This window comes from Eumetopias jubatus, unplaced genomic scaffold (assembly GCF_037043125.1).
Source record: "Eumetopias jubatus isolate StellerSeaLion01/CBP00866 unplaced genomic scaffold, mEumJub1_p1.0 scaffold_4, whole genome shotgun sequence".
Classification (NCBI taxonomy): domain Eukaryota; kingdom Metazoa; phylum Chordata; class Mammalia; order Carnivora; family Otariidae; genus Eumetopias; species Eumetopias jubatus.
In genome coordinates, this window is record NW_028274810.1 from 83,609,951 (window position 1) to 83,622,996 (window position 13,046).

At 54.7% G+C, this 13,046-nt stretch overlaps 1 protein-coding gene across 2 annotated transcripts in view; it reads left to right on the top strand.

Moving 5' to 3' along the window:
* NKAIN1 (sodium/potassium transporting ATPase interacting 1) overlaps positions 1-12,519 on the top strand; it is a 37,478-nt gene extending 24,959 nt beyond the window's left edge. Inside the window, exons 2-7 of one of the 2 annotated variants that reach the window (XM_088023024.1) lie at positions 7,719-7,856; positions 9,233-9,313; positions 10,590-10,787; positions 11,475-11,535; positions 12,124-12,205; positions 12,343-12,519. In XM_088023024.1, coding sequence (XP_087879150.1) covers positions 7,719-7,856; positions 9,233-9,313; positions 10,590-10,787; positions 11,475-11,535; positions 12,124-12,205; positions 12,343-12,352 — 570 coding nt within the window. In that variant the 3' untranslated portion in view covers positions 12,353-12,519. The remainder of the gene's footprint in view (positions 1-7,718; positions 7,857-9,232; positions 9,314-10,589; positions 10,788-11,474; positions 11,536-12,123; positions 12,206-12,342) is intronic. The other variant, XM_088023025.1, reaches the window with a different exon arrangement.
* The last annotated feature ends 527 nt before the right edge of the window (positions 12,520-13,046 follow it).

Consider the following 13,046-nt stretch of genomic DNA (forward strand, 5'->3'; position numbering starts at 1 on the left):
GTTGGACTGGTGGATCTCCAGGGGTCCTTCTGTCTGGCTTCAGTCCCACTCCCTCATTTCATGGATGAGGGGCTGAGTTGAGTTTAATTTTGTCAGCTGCCTTAAATCCATTGGGAAAAGAGGAGCTTGAGCTGGGGGATGCAGCCATGGCTGTTGCCATATACGGAGCACCAGCCGTGTGCCAGGCACTGGGCTCAGAGCTTTCACGCACCGTCTGAATCTTCAGGACATTTTCCCAGGTTCAGGCTCAGAGAGGGGGGAGTAATTTGCCCAAGGTCACACAGTGAATCAGAGACTGACTGGGGATGGAACTCAGGTTTGCTGGACCCCAAATGGGGAGCTCTTTCCCACCTCAGCCCTCTTTGAACTAAAGTCAATAGGCTGGACCAAACCATTCTTCAGAAACTTCAGGGACCCCTCCCTCGTCATTCCCTCAGGCCTGACTTCTGTATCTAAGTCCCGTGGTGACATGGCTGGGATTTTGGCCAGGAAAGTAGTTGACTTGCAGAATTGGCTGGCAAGGGCTTGGGCACCAGAGGCTTCTGGTGGGTTCTGTGGCCCAGAGCCCGGCCCCCGCCCCACCTCTCTCCCAGCCAGTCTCCTGGGGTTGGGGTGGGCCCATCTGCATCATTCATCCCTTGCCCCCACCTGGTGTTGGGCTCCTGGGGTTGGTGTCTAGACAGACTAGAGCATCCTACTGAGAACAGAGGCAGCCCTGACTGGGGCTGAAGGTTCCCATGGCAACCGCATCCCCCTTGGCTGGCAGCTACCCGATAAATAAATAATCTGGGTGGGGGTGGGGAGCTAAGGGCAGGGGGAGGGGCAGCCGGGGAGCTTCGTGGTGGCTTCACTTGGGAAAGGAGAGGGGCAGGTTAGGCTTGAGGTAGGCTAGGGGGCTGGGCTGGGCGGGGAGGGGAGCTGGTAGTATTGTAATGGCCGGGTGAGTGCACAGCAGTGGGAGAAAGTGGCCAGAGGTGGAGGGGGTTCAGAAGGGCAGGAGGGAGAGCAGCACCTGAAACTGAGCTTTCTGGCTCTTGCAGCTGGACACATCATGGGGTCCAAACACTGGAAATAGACCAGGTTTGGGCGTATTAAGTTCATGATGAGCCGTCGGATGAGTAGCCAGTTATAAAGGGGCTGGAGGCTGAAACGAGAACAGGTAGCGCCTGAAGGTTGGGTGGGCACACATCTGCTTGCACCCAGGAAATGGCCTGGGGGTGTTCTGACTCTGAGGGGCCCGGCTGCGTGGGAGGATGAGCTGCACCCGAATCAGGAGTGGCCAGGGAGGATGGAGACCGAGTTTCACGTTGGCACCTGCGGTGTGCCAGGCTCGGCTCTCACCACCGGGAATGCAGCGGTGAGCACCTTAGGCAGAAATCCCTGCTCCCAGGGAGTGTGCCTTCTAACGCAGGAGTCAGACCATAAAAGGGAGTGGGTGGTACGGTAATGTATGATAAGTGCCATGGAAAAAATAAAGCAAGGGGGCAGGCAGGGAGTTCTGCAGCAGAATATAATTTTAAATACTACCTAAAAAAAAAAAAAAATGGGCCACCTGGCTGGCTCAGTTGGTAGAACCTGTGACTCTTGATCTCAGGGTCGTGAGTTCTAGCCCCACGTTGGTCGTAGAGCTTACTTTAAACATATATATAAACATATATATACATTAACAAATAATATGGAATCTCTCCACCACCATACAAGGGAGGTATTGTGAATTATACCCATTCTGTGGGTGAGGAAACTGAGGTGCAGGGGAGTGAGGGACTGGCCCCGTAGCCCAGGGATTCTAACGGCGGGTCTGCTCCTAGCCCACTGAGCCAAATGGTCGTGCGCACACGGGCGGTGGGGGAGCCGGTGGCGGGGAGGGCGTGGAGGCCTTTGAGCAGTTCTGGCCGTGAGAGCGTGGAGATAGATGAGGATGGGGCTTTTCTCTTTTACTTTTTTAATGGAACTGGCTTGAGCGTGCTTAGGAGCTAGTGCGAAGGGTCCTGGGCAGAGGGAGAGGTTGAGCTCCAGGCCAGAAGGGTCTGAGGATGGTGTGAGTGCCTGAGAAGATAGGAGGTGGGGGTCCAGAGTGTAGGCGGAGGCACTGGGCGGAGGAGGGGGCAGGCGGGGGCAGGCAGAGGCCAGGTCCCAGTGTGAGAGTGAGGCTGGAGGGGTCCCAGGAGGGTGGAGGGCAGTGAGATCGGAAGTGGTCAGTGGGGGGAGTGGGTTCCCCGGAGAAGCCTAGTTGGGCTGTGGGGCGGCAAGGGGGGGCCTCTCAAAGTTGGTGGTTATGGAACTGCATCTGTCGTGCACCGTACCTGCCTGGCGAGTGATGCTCTAGCAGCGCTCGGCTGCTTTGCAAGCAGGGAGAAAACTGTTAATTGGGTTTGTGCAGGTGTGGGCTTCTGACAGGTGCGAGGGAAAGGCAGAGGGGTAGGAGAGTCTGGCTTACAGGTGAAGCTTGTGCCGAAGTGAGGGGGCATCGTGGGGTCCCAGCAAACGCAGCAGGGATGTGAGGAACCGGGGAACGGGGGGGGCGGTGGAGGGTGAGAGGCAGGGGACCGGATTTGCCGGACCCGGTTGGTCACCATCCCCGTCAGCGGTGTTGGGAAGCCAGCTGGACTGGTCCAGTGGGAGCTGTCGACTTGGTGACTTCGGAGGCGGGGCAGCTATGGCGATGCCACAGCCCACACGGTGGCCATGGAGGAGGAGCATTGGGGGGAGAAGGTCACGGGGATGGTGTTTGAGAGTTGAGAGGTTGAGGTGCTGGAGGGGGTGGCTCCTGGGTGTCAAAGGATGGCGCAGGGATGAAACTCAGTTCCGGGGAAGGGCAGGGCCTGGAGGCAGCAGTGAAGGAGGTGGACTAGCCGCAGGGCCTGAGCCCAGGGGCACGGGGCTGTCCGGGTCTGCAAGCAACTTAGGGACCCCAGAGGCTCCCACCTTGCCTTTGGCCCAAGGAACATGGGATGTGAGCGGAGCACAGAGAAAGTAGCATCCTTGGGTGCAAACGGTAGGGCTGGGGGGACCCCTGAGGGAAGGAGCTGCGGCTTGAGGGGCACAGGCTGGTTTGGAAGGGCTCGTGAGGGGTGGGGGTGGGGTGCGTGGGTCAGGCGAAGCAGCATCGGGCCTTGAGGAGATGAGGGTGGGCAGAGGGGCAGGCAGGTGGGACTTATTCTGTGGTTCTGACAGATCCACATAGGGTCTGGGTGACTTGTTCTCATCTGTCACTCTGGGATGGTCAGGGCACATGTCCTGCTTATCCTGGGTCTTGGAGGGGGTGGGCATTGGCAGGCACAGAGGCTTCAGCGATTACCCCAAGCTCTGCGGGCCGCTCTGATGACGGAGTAACTGGCCGGGACACCTGGGTGGCTCAGTCGGTTAAGCATCCAACTTTTTTTTTAAGATTTTATTTTATTTTTTTAAAGATTTTATTCATTTGACAGAGAGAGACACAGCGAGAGAGGGAACACAAGCAGGGGGAGTGGGAGAGGGAGAAGCAGGCTTCCCGCCGAGCAGGGAGCCTGATGCGGGGCTCGATCCCAGGACCCCGGGATCATGACCTGAGCCGAAGGCAGACACTTAACGACTGAGCCACCCAGGCGCCCCTAAGATTTTATTTATTTATTTGACAGAGAGACACAAAGAGAGAGAAGGAACACAAGCAGGGGGAGTGGGAGAGGGAGAATCAGACTTCCCACCGAGCAGGGAGCCTGAGGCGGGGCTCGATCCCGGGAGCCTAGGATCATGACCTGAGCCGAAGGCAGACGCTTAACAACTGAGCCACCCAGGCGCCCCTTTTTTTTAAGATTTTTATTTAATTTGATTGAGAGAGAGAGAGAGGGAGAAGCAGATTCCCACTGAGTAGGGAGCTGACTCGGGGCTCCATCCCAGGACCCTGGGATCATGACCTGGGCCAAAGGCAGATGCTCAACTGACTGAGCCACTCAGGCGTCCCGCATCCAACTCTTGATCTCAGCTCAGGTCTTCATCTCAGGGTCATGAGTTCAAGGCCCATGTTGGGCTCCATGGTGGTGTGGATCCTACTTCAAACAAACAGCAACAAAAACATGCAAAGAAAAAGCGCTCGGACAGGGGTAGTGGCTAGCCCCCACCCCCACCCCCATCACGCAGGAGCCTGCGTCAGTTGCCAACAGGAGCTTCTGTCCCAGTCCTGGCCCACCTAGGAGAGAGACTCAAGACCTGGCTTACCGGTTGACCAGGTTAAAAACAAACAATTAGCCCAAAGTCACTTTTTCCCTCGGTGCATGTGCACTTGAAATTTTTTCGAAGGGGCAGGTTACCATTGTCTCCACACTAGTCCTCCCATCAAACTAACAAGACACAACAAGGCCAGCTAGGATTTACAATCACTGCAGCTCTCGGATTATTGTTCTAACCTGGTGCAACCAGATGGGGAAGATATTCCCCCTATTTGTTTGTTCTTTATTTGGTAATTAGCCACATCTCGCAGCTGCACAAGCAGAAGTTCTGCAATATCTGACTTGGTTGTCTAATAAAAAATAGTAACTTTAGGATTGAGATTATTTATAAGATGCAGATTTTCAATTAAAAAATATATATGGAGGGGCACCTGGCTGGCTCCTTTGGTAGAGCATGGGATGCTTGATCTCAGGGTCGTGAGTTCGAGCCCTGAGTTGGGTATAGAGTTTACTTTAAAAAAAACTAAGTTTACACCTGGGTGGCTCAGTTGGTTAAGCGCCTGCCTTCAGCTCAGATCATGATCCCGGGGTCCTGGGATCCAGCCCCACATCGGGCTCCCTGCTCCGCGGGAAGCCTGCTTCTCCCTCTCCCACTCCCCCTGCTTGTGTTCCCTCTCTCGCTATCTCTCTCTCTGTCAAATAGATTAATAAAAAAAAATCTTAAAAAAAAGGAAAAGGGAAATGAAGGCAGGACTTCAACTGTTGTTTCAGCCACTCAGGGGTAGTAGCCGCGGCGGGGTGGGGGGGGCGGGTAAAGGAATATGGCAGCTCCCAGCAAGCCTTCGGTACCCAACTAAGAAGCTTCCACTGTTGAGTCTCCTACTAATTAGCCACCGTTTATTAAGTCTAGTTGTCTCTCAGTCTTTGTGATGTCTCCATATCCTCACAACAACTTCTCGGGGAAAGGATTGCCTTCCCTATTTACAGTTGAAGAAACAGGCTCAGAGAGGGAAAGTAACTTGCACTGAGTCACACAGAGCTGCAATTTGAACCTGAGTTTTAGTGATTCCATTGCTTTTGGTGGTAATTGTCCCACTGCTTGCTTTGTCAGTGAGGTCCCCGAGAACCCAGAGGGGCTGGAGCAAGGGCCAGGGGCGGAGCAGGGTGATACCATGTTTTACGGGGGCGTTTCTAGGCAAGATGTCTCCCCAGATACACTATGAGCCTGGGCAAGTCTGTCTCAGCCACCTCCTCTGTCCTCTGATGGCAGTCTCCCTGCCAGAACCAGATGCAAGCTGAGTTGAGAGCATCAAGTGGGCCCCAAACCACCAGGGCTCCCCAAGGCTTGGCAGAGTCAGGGTGGAAAGGAGAAGAGCAGAAGTGGGGCAGAAGCTGTCGGGAGCAGGGAGCAACCTGGGTAGTTGACCATTAGAGTCAAAGCTGGAAGGCCCTTGGAGGTCATGTAGTCCGGTGGTCTCTTCTGTACGGAAGAAGGAGCTTGAGACACACTGGGGAAGGTGGCCTGCCCCAGGTCACCCAAGAGTCTGTCAGACTCTCGACCAGAATCCACACCTCTTAACTCCCAGGCCAGTGCCAACAGGGAAAGTTGATAAGTTGGTGCCAAGATGGGACAGGTGACAGAGAAAAGCAGAATGACTGCCTGGCTCTGCCACCTCCCTACTGTGTGACTTTGGGTCACTTCCCTTCTCTGAGCCTCATGGTCTCTTGCTTCAGAACAAGATCATGATCTCAGCTCTGCCTTTCTGCCAAGGAACATCCAGTGAGTGATGAACTTGGAAAGCTCTTTACAATCTGCAGGGCCCTGCAGGAGGAGTCACCAATAAGAGGCAGAGTGGCGCCAGGTGGGTGGGTGCCAGGGCTGGGCCTGCAGCTTCTTGGGTCTCTGCCCAAGCTTTACCATCTGTGTGGTAGCGTCAGCCCCACCTCCTCCCACTTCCCTGCCAGGAAAACGGCTTCTGGGATTCCTGCCCCTTTCCAGCCGGCTCCTCTTCTCTCCCTTTCTATTTTAATCAGGACTCTGGGTTGCAAGTGACAGAAATCACGAGTACAAGGAGGGAGAATTCGTTTTCAGCATGGCTAGATCCTCAGACCGAAAACGATGTGGCCTGGGCACTCCCCTTGCTTGTTCACTCTTTCTCCCTTTCTGCCCCTTTGAGATGGCAAAGACAGCCACCAACAGCTCTGAGCGACACTGTACCCATTTAGATACCCTGGCAGATAGCATCTCTGTCCCAGCTGCTTCAGCAGCTCTCTGGGGTGACTCTCAGAAGCAGGCCACAGGGCTAGTGCCCAGCCCTGACCAGATCCCTGTGTGTCGATTATCTGGTTAGGACTGCGTCATGAGCCCACTGCTGAAATTAGAGGTGGGCTCAGCCTCACCCAAGGCACATGGACTAAAGGTCCAGGAGGCAGTTCCCAAAACAAAGAGATGGGTTCTTTCACCAGAAGAAGAAGTATTGGACAGTCAATAACAATGGATGTCATTGGCACCTTTGTTCTTAACTGTATCAGCTGAAATATTGAACCAGGGGCTCCTGGAAAGGGAGGATTGATTGAATCCTGTATCAGTTAGCTTTTGCTGGGTAACAAATCATTCCAGAGCAGTGGTTTAAAACAATCATTTTATTTAGCTCTTGATTCTGTAGGTCAGCTGGGCGATTCTTCTGGTCTGGCTACGTGTTTTTGGTCAGTTGGTGGGTTGGTTGGCATCGGAATGATCTAGGATGGCCTCATTCACATGTCTGAGGGTTGACAGGCTGTCATCTGGGGGGCCTTGGTTCTCCTCTCATCCTCCAGCGGGTCACAGGAGCTCTTCCACATGGTGTTCTCTGTGTTACAGGTGTAGGAAGTGGGCAAGCTCCAGGGCACAAGCAATTTTTTCAAAAGGTCTTCACTTGCACTATGCTTCCTAAAGTCCCATTGGGCAAAGCAAGTCACATGACCAAGCACAGAGTTACTGTAGAAGGGTACTGCCAAAGAGCATGGGGACAGGGAGAGAAAGAACCTGAGGTCAATTTTGCAACCTACTGTAGCTCCCTTGGGGAAGGGGAGTAAAAAAAAATTCCTTTCTCTGCAGCCCATAGATTTCATGGGCCAGGGCAACCTCCAGATAGCAGTCCTTGGAAGAGGGGACTCAGGCCCAGGGACTTTCCTGGGCCCTTCAGGACCGTGGCTCAGCCCTTGGCCAGGGCTGGGGGAAGCGGTCTGGATCCTAACTCCACCTGCTCCGAGCCCCACATGAGGCAGGGGCAGGTGCTAATGGGGAGCGCCTCTTGGCAGGGAGGAAGGTGTTCTGAACCCCGGCTCCCTTCTGTTAACTGTCCCCAAAGTGATGAGCAGGGCTCCGTCTCAGTTCATCTCCACAGACTTGCTTCCATCTCCCCATCTCCCTGTGCTCTTGTGGGGCTGGGAAGGCTCTGGACTTGTGTACAGTCAGGCCACAGTGCCTCATCACCATGGTAAGGGGTGTCACCTGCTCCACGAGGTCAAGGAGGAGTCCCTGTCCTCCCCTTTCAGGTGGTGACCGTGGCCTCAGCCTGCTCTCTCCCACAGGTCGCTGCGCTGGAGCGGCAGATCTTTGACTTCCTGGGCTATCAATGGGCTCCTATCTTAGCCAACTTCCTGCACATCATGGCAGTCATCCTGGGCATCTTTGGCACCGTGCAGTACCGTTCCCGGTACCTCATTCTGGTATGGCTCCCTTGGCCCCTCCCACCCCCTACCCCTCCAGCCAGAACTGCCCCGCCTTCCCTGGGTGCCCAGACCGCTGCCCTGTCTTAGCTCCAGCCTGACTGGTGGTGGATGCCCAAATCCCAATGCTTCTTTGCTCAGCAGAGAGACGAGATTGATATTTTCCCTAAAGGATTTCCTAGGGAAGAATCCAAATATTAACCCACTAGGTCATTTAGTGAGTGTCTACCGTGTGTGAAGCACACTGCTAAAAGTTTCGCATATTTTACTTATCTTTACAACAGCCCTGCAAGGGATATCTTACCATCTCCATTTTCCAGATGAGGAAATGAGGCTCAGAAAGGTTACAAGGCTTCCTAAGGTCACACAGCTAATAGTGGCAGGATTAGAGCATCAGATCCAGAGCGAAGGCTCTTGATACATGCCCACACTGCCTCAGTAAGCCAGTGGAGGGACAGACTTCATCTTCTCTAGTTTCTCAGGTTGCTTTAAGAGGCTGGCTCAGCTTTGGTCCTTTGCTGTTCATCAAGAATGTGGTGTGATGGCAAGTGGGGCTTTGAGGTCAGTGCCTTCTGTGCTCTGATCCCAGGAGTGGATTGTGTCTCTGGCTCCCTCTCCTGCTTCCTCTTCCCAAGCCCTGGTCCTTGATGGTCTCTGTTAAACTCCTGTTTTTAGCTAGGCTCACCCTTCTCCCCTGCTTTTCCTCAGTGACCCATCACGTGCCTCTTTGGAGGGAAAAGGGACACCTGTGATGACAATGACATGCTTTGCCATGCTCCTGCCACAGCCCATTCTGGCTCATTCTTGGGCTTTGCCCGCCTCCCACAGGCTGAACCTCCCAGAAGCTGGGTGGGCAGGGCCCTTCCGAAGCTCTGTCTCACCCGGGATGGGAGAATCCTTCTCTCCAGCTCTCAGGAGAGCCCCAGGCACTCTGCTAAGCAGCGCTGTGTGCTGGGTGACAGCACTGGAATTGCAAGCCCAGGACTTGGGTGGAAATACCCCGCTCCTCTCCAGCTCTGCGGAGCCAGGCTGTGTCTGTTGTTCTCTGCAGAATGCATCGGATTAGCTGCCAGAGGACTGGAGCCTGAGGAGCAGCCCTATCTCTTCCTAGCTGTGTGATCTTGGAAAACTGATACCTCCTCTCTAGCGCTTATGTTGGTTATCTTTAGAGAAAGAACAGTGCCTTCCATGCAGGGCTGTTGTAAGGACCGGATGGATGTAATAATGATTTGTAAACTCTAAAGTGCTCTCTGCGTGAGATACTGTCATCATTTCTCCTTGCAAAGGTCCCCTTGGTCCCTGAGCTCTGTCTCCATTGACAGGCCCCATCCCCACTCCCCCAGGCCCCACCCTGATCCCACCTCTCCTTTCCCCAGTATGCAGCCTGGCTGGTGCTCTGGGTTGGCTGGAATGCATTTATCATCTGCTTCTACCTGGAGGTTGGACAGCTGTCCCAGGTAAGCCTCAGGCCTGGCAATGCCAGAGGGCAGAGCCTGAGCTTTCCCATCGCCTACCCAGGGGCTCCTAGTTTGGTCTGGGGCATCATCTCTTGAAGAGACCTCCCTCTACACACCCAAATGATCTGTGCTCCGCAGACCCTACCCCCACATTTTAGTTTCTGGTCTCTTCTGCACTTCTCAGAAACAAATGATGGAGCAGATAAAGGCTGAGGGGCCATGAAGATGGGCTAGGGTCCCACTTGATCACAGGCTCAGTAGAAACCAACCACTTGTAGTGACCCCGAAAAGTGCTCTTGGGTGGGCCCCACACGTGTTCAGTGCAAGGGAGGTGAAAATGTCATGTACAGCATTTGCTGCTTAGGCCACAAAGATTTGAGTCCAGTTCTGATCAGTATTTTCAGAAGGGAAAGAGACAAAGTAGTCTTTGGGGAAAATCGAGTGGACCAGATCCCATGCAGAACTATTGAAGAAAGGGGAAGTTTTTAGCTGGTGGAGGAGCAGGCCCAGAGGACGCAACTTCTATTTTTAGTATGTAAGAGGGGAAAATATATGAATGGGAACATTGGCTTTGTAGTTCTGCTAGATCTGAATCCCGGCTCCAGCATTTCCAAACTGTGACCCCTGGGCATGTATCTCACCCTCCCTGAGATTGAGTTTCCCTGTCTAGATAACCACTTCATGTGGTTGCCGGGGATGAAATGAGATCAGACATCCCAGCGCAGGGCTTGGCACCTGGTCAGCACCCAGTGAATATTTGTTAACAGGCTGCATGATGAATGGATTGATAAACACAGAGATGTATGCCGTGGGTGAGAACCTCTGATCCAGGCCAGCCCCTTCTGCATTTCAGATGGGGAGACCAAGGACTAGAGAGGACAGGTTTGCCCAGGGCCACACCCAGAGAGCAGTGGAGAGGCTGAACGGGCTGTGAAGGGGTCTGTATTGAGGATTTCACCCATGGCTGGAAAACTGGACTCAGCCACTGTTAGGGTGCCTTCCATCCCTGAAACTTTGGGGCTCCTATGGGTCGGTCAGCACCAGCCCTTCCCTCTCGGATGGAGGTGTGAGACCTAAGTAGTCATCAAGCGCCACCTACTGGCCAAATATAGACTTGCAGAAATGGACTCCCTCACACTCTTCAAAGCAAGCCAGGAGAGGAGGCTGCTACAACAGTCCAGGTGTGACCTAGATCTTATATAAAGTTTCCTGGGGCCTGAGAAAGATCCCCCCGCCCCTGGCCCCAGCTCAGTATCCTAGGCCCCTCTGCCCCCAGGACCGGGACTTCATCATGACCTTCAACACGTCCCTGCACCGCTCCTGGTGGATGGAGAATGGGCCAGGCTGCCTGGTGACACCTGTCCTGAACTCCCGCCTGGCTCTGGAAGACCACCATGTCATCTCTGTCACCGGCTGCCTGCTTGACTATCCCTACATCGAAGCACTCAGCAGTGCCCTGCAGATCTTCCTGGCTGTGAGTCCTCCTGTTCCCTGGCCCACACACTCCCAGAGGTGGACTCCACCCCAACCCCTTTGTTCAGCTCTAGTTAAGAAGGGGAGAACCTAGATCTTCCAGCCTGCCTGTGCTTCTGCCTGGCTCTGTCTCCATATCTTGTATCTCCTCCCTTCACCCCCTGCCCCAGCTCCCATTTCAGGAGTGAGCAGGTTTAATGAATAGGATGAGTCATCAGACTATGAGTCAACCCAGTCTCCAGTGTATCCACTGTGTGACCTTGGGCAAGTCACTTGCCCTCTCCAAGCTTATATGCTTATTTACAGAAATTCATGACCACATCAACTGTGTAGAGTTGTGAGAGTTAAAGAAGAATGGCTCCAAGATAGTAATATAGGCCCCAGTCTTGCCCTCAGCACTCCACACACCCAAAGCCACATAATCTTCGTTCCTCTCAACAAATCAGTAAAGTATTGCCCAGACAGCTAGGAAAACTGAGGCCCAAAGAGGTAAAATAGTGACTTGTCCAAGTCCACTCGCAGAACGGATAATGGAACCAGGTATGTTTGACTATAAAGCCCAGTCATTTAACTTGAAGTTGTTATGGGTTGGCCTTCATCCTCAGACACCCAGTCCCTCCCGCCCTTCTGGGCCCGGCCAGGCAGGGGGTGGAGGAAGAGCTTCTGTCTTCTTTCCTTTCACCCCCAGCTGTTTGGCTTCGTGTTCGCTTGCTACGTGAGCAAAGTGTTCCTGGAGGAGGAGGACAGCTGTGAGTGCCGAGTCCCTAGGGAACGGGGAAGCCTAGCCACACACCACCCCGTGCCTTCAGAACCCTGGACAGAGGCCCGCGCGGCCTAGGCGGGAGGAGACCTGGGTTGGCCAACTCTTGGTGGGGAAGAAGAGGCGGCAGGGGTGGCGGCGGTCTGCATAGCCAGCGCATCTTGGGCTGTGACCCAGACATCCAGGTGCCCAGTGCACGGCTCCAGCACTGCTCTCCACCCACTCCTCTTAGGTTCTGTCCCTCGGAGGAGCTCCACGAGGCTCGCCCCTACCAAGCACCTCCCGTGCCCAGACTCGTCCCCCGACTACCGTCCACCCCCACCTCCCAGGTCTTGCCCCCTTAAGTGGCTCAAGCCCTGCTCCCTTAAAGGACGGCCCGCCCCCCGAGGCTTTCTATCCACTTGGGCTTTGGCCCACTCTGGCTGAGCTCCTGAAAATCCCGCTCTGGCAGCAAAGCCCCGCCCTAAGGCCCTGTACAGGGGTCTGGCCCTCAGATTCTTCCTTTTCAGGACCTAGCCTCCCATAACTCATACCCCACAGGCTCATCCCTAACTGTGCGCCACCTCCCCTTCCGCAGTTGACTTCATCGGTGGCTTTGACTCCTACGGATACCAGGCGCCCCAGAAGACGTCGCATTTACAACTGCAGCCTCTGTACACGTGGGTCATGGTGCCCAGCGGGGTGGGGTGGAGGGGCTAGGGCGTTGCTGTAGGGGAAAGAAGGGCAGGGAGGCGCGGGGAGGGCAGCTGAATCTCTCTGCGGGTCCACTTCCCTAACCTGCCTTTGTTTCCTGCAGGTCGGGGTAGCTTCTGTCCCGCGCCCATCCAGTTGCCATGAGCTTGCCGGCTGGACTGAAGCCCTGGCCCGAGCTCGGGCCGAAATGGCAGGCGCGCCCCCTGGCGGCTCGCGAACCGACTGCAGCCTGCGCCGGCTGGGTCTGCGGCCGACTTGGACTTGGCCCTTCCAGCCTGGCTCCAGGGGTGGGACGGGCTGGGCGGGGGAGGGGATCGCGGGGTTTGTATTTTTTTTATCTCAGCCTTGGCGTGCGCTGGGGCCTCCCTCCCTTCTCCAGCCGCTCCCTTTAGAAACCCTTCACCCCACTTCCGGTCCCCTGTCCAGAGAGAAATGGCATTCGCCCCATCTCACCACACTTGTTCACCAGCCCTGGGGAGAGTTACTGTGAACTAGAAGCAGGAGTCCTGGGTTCCAACTGCAGCTCCATCACCAACTCTCTGTGTGACATCTGGCAAGGCCCTTCCTTGCCCTCTCTGGGCCTCAGTTTCCCTCAATTAAAATAATCTCTTAGAAGATGGAGCTCTTTCTAGCCTTTTCATTTGACTCTTAATTCCAGGGGCTAGGCTGGGATTATAATTCCCATTTTGCAGATATGGAAACTGAGGCCCGGAGATATGAAGCGATTTGCTTGAGGCCACACAGCTAGGCTTTTGGTGGAGGCAGGCCTTGAACACAGCATACCTACTGTAGTTTCAGACTCCAAAA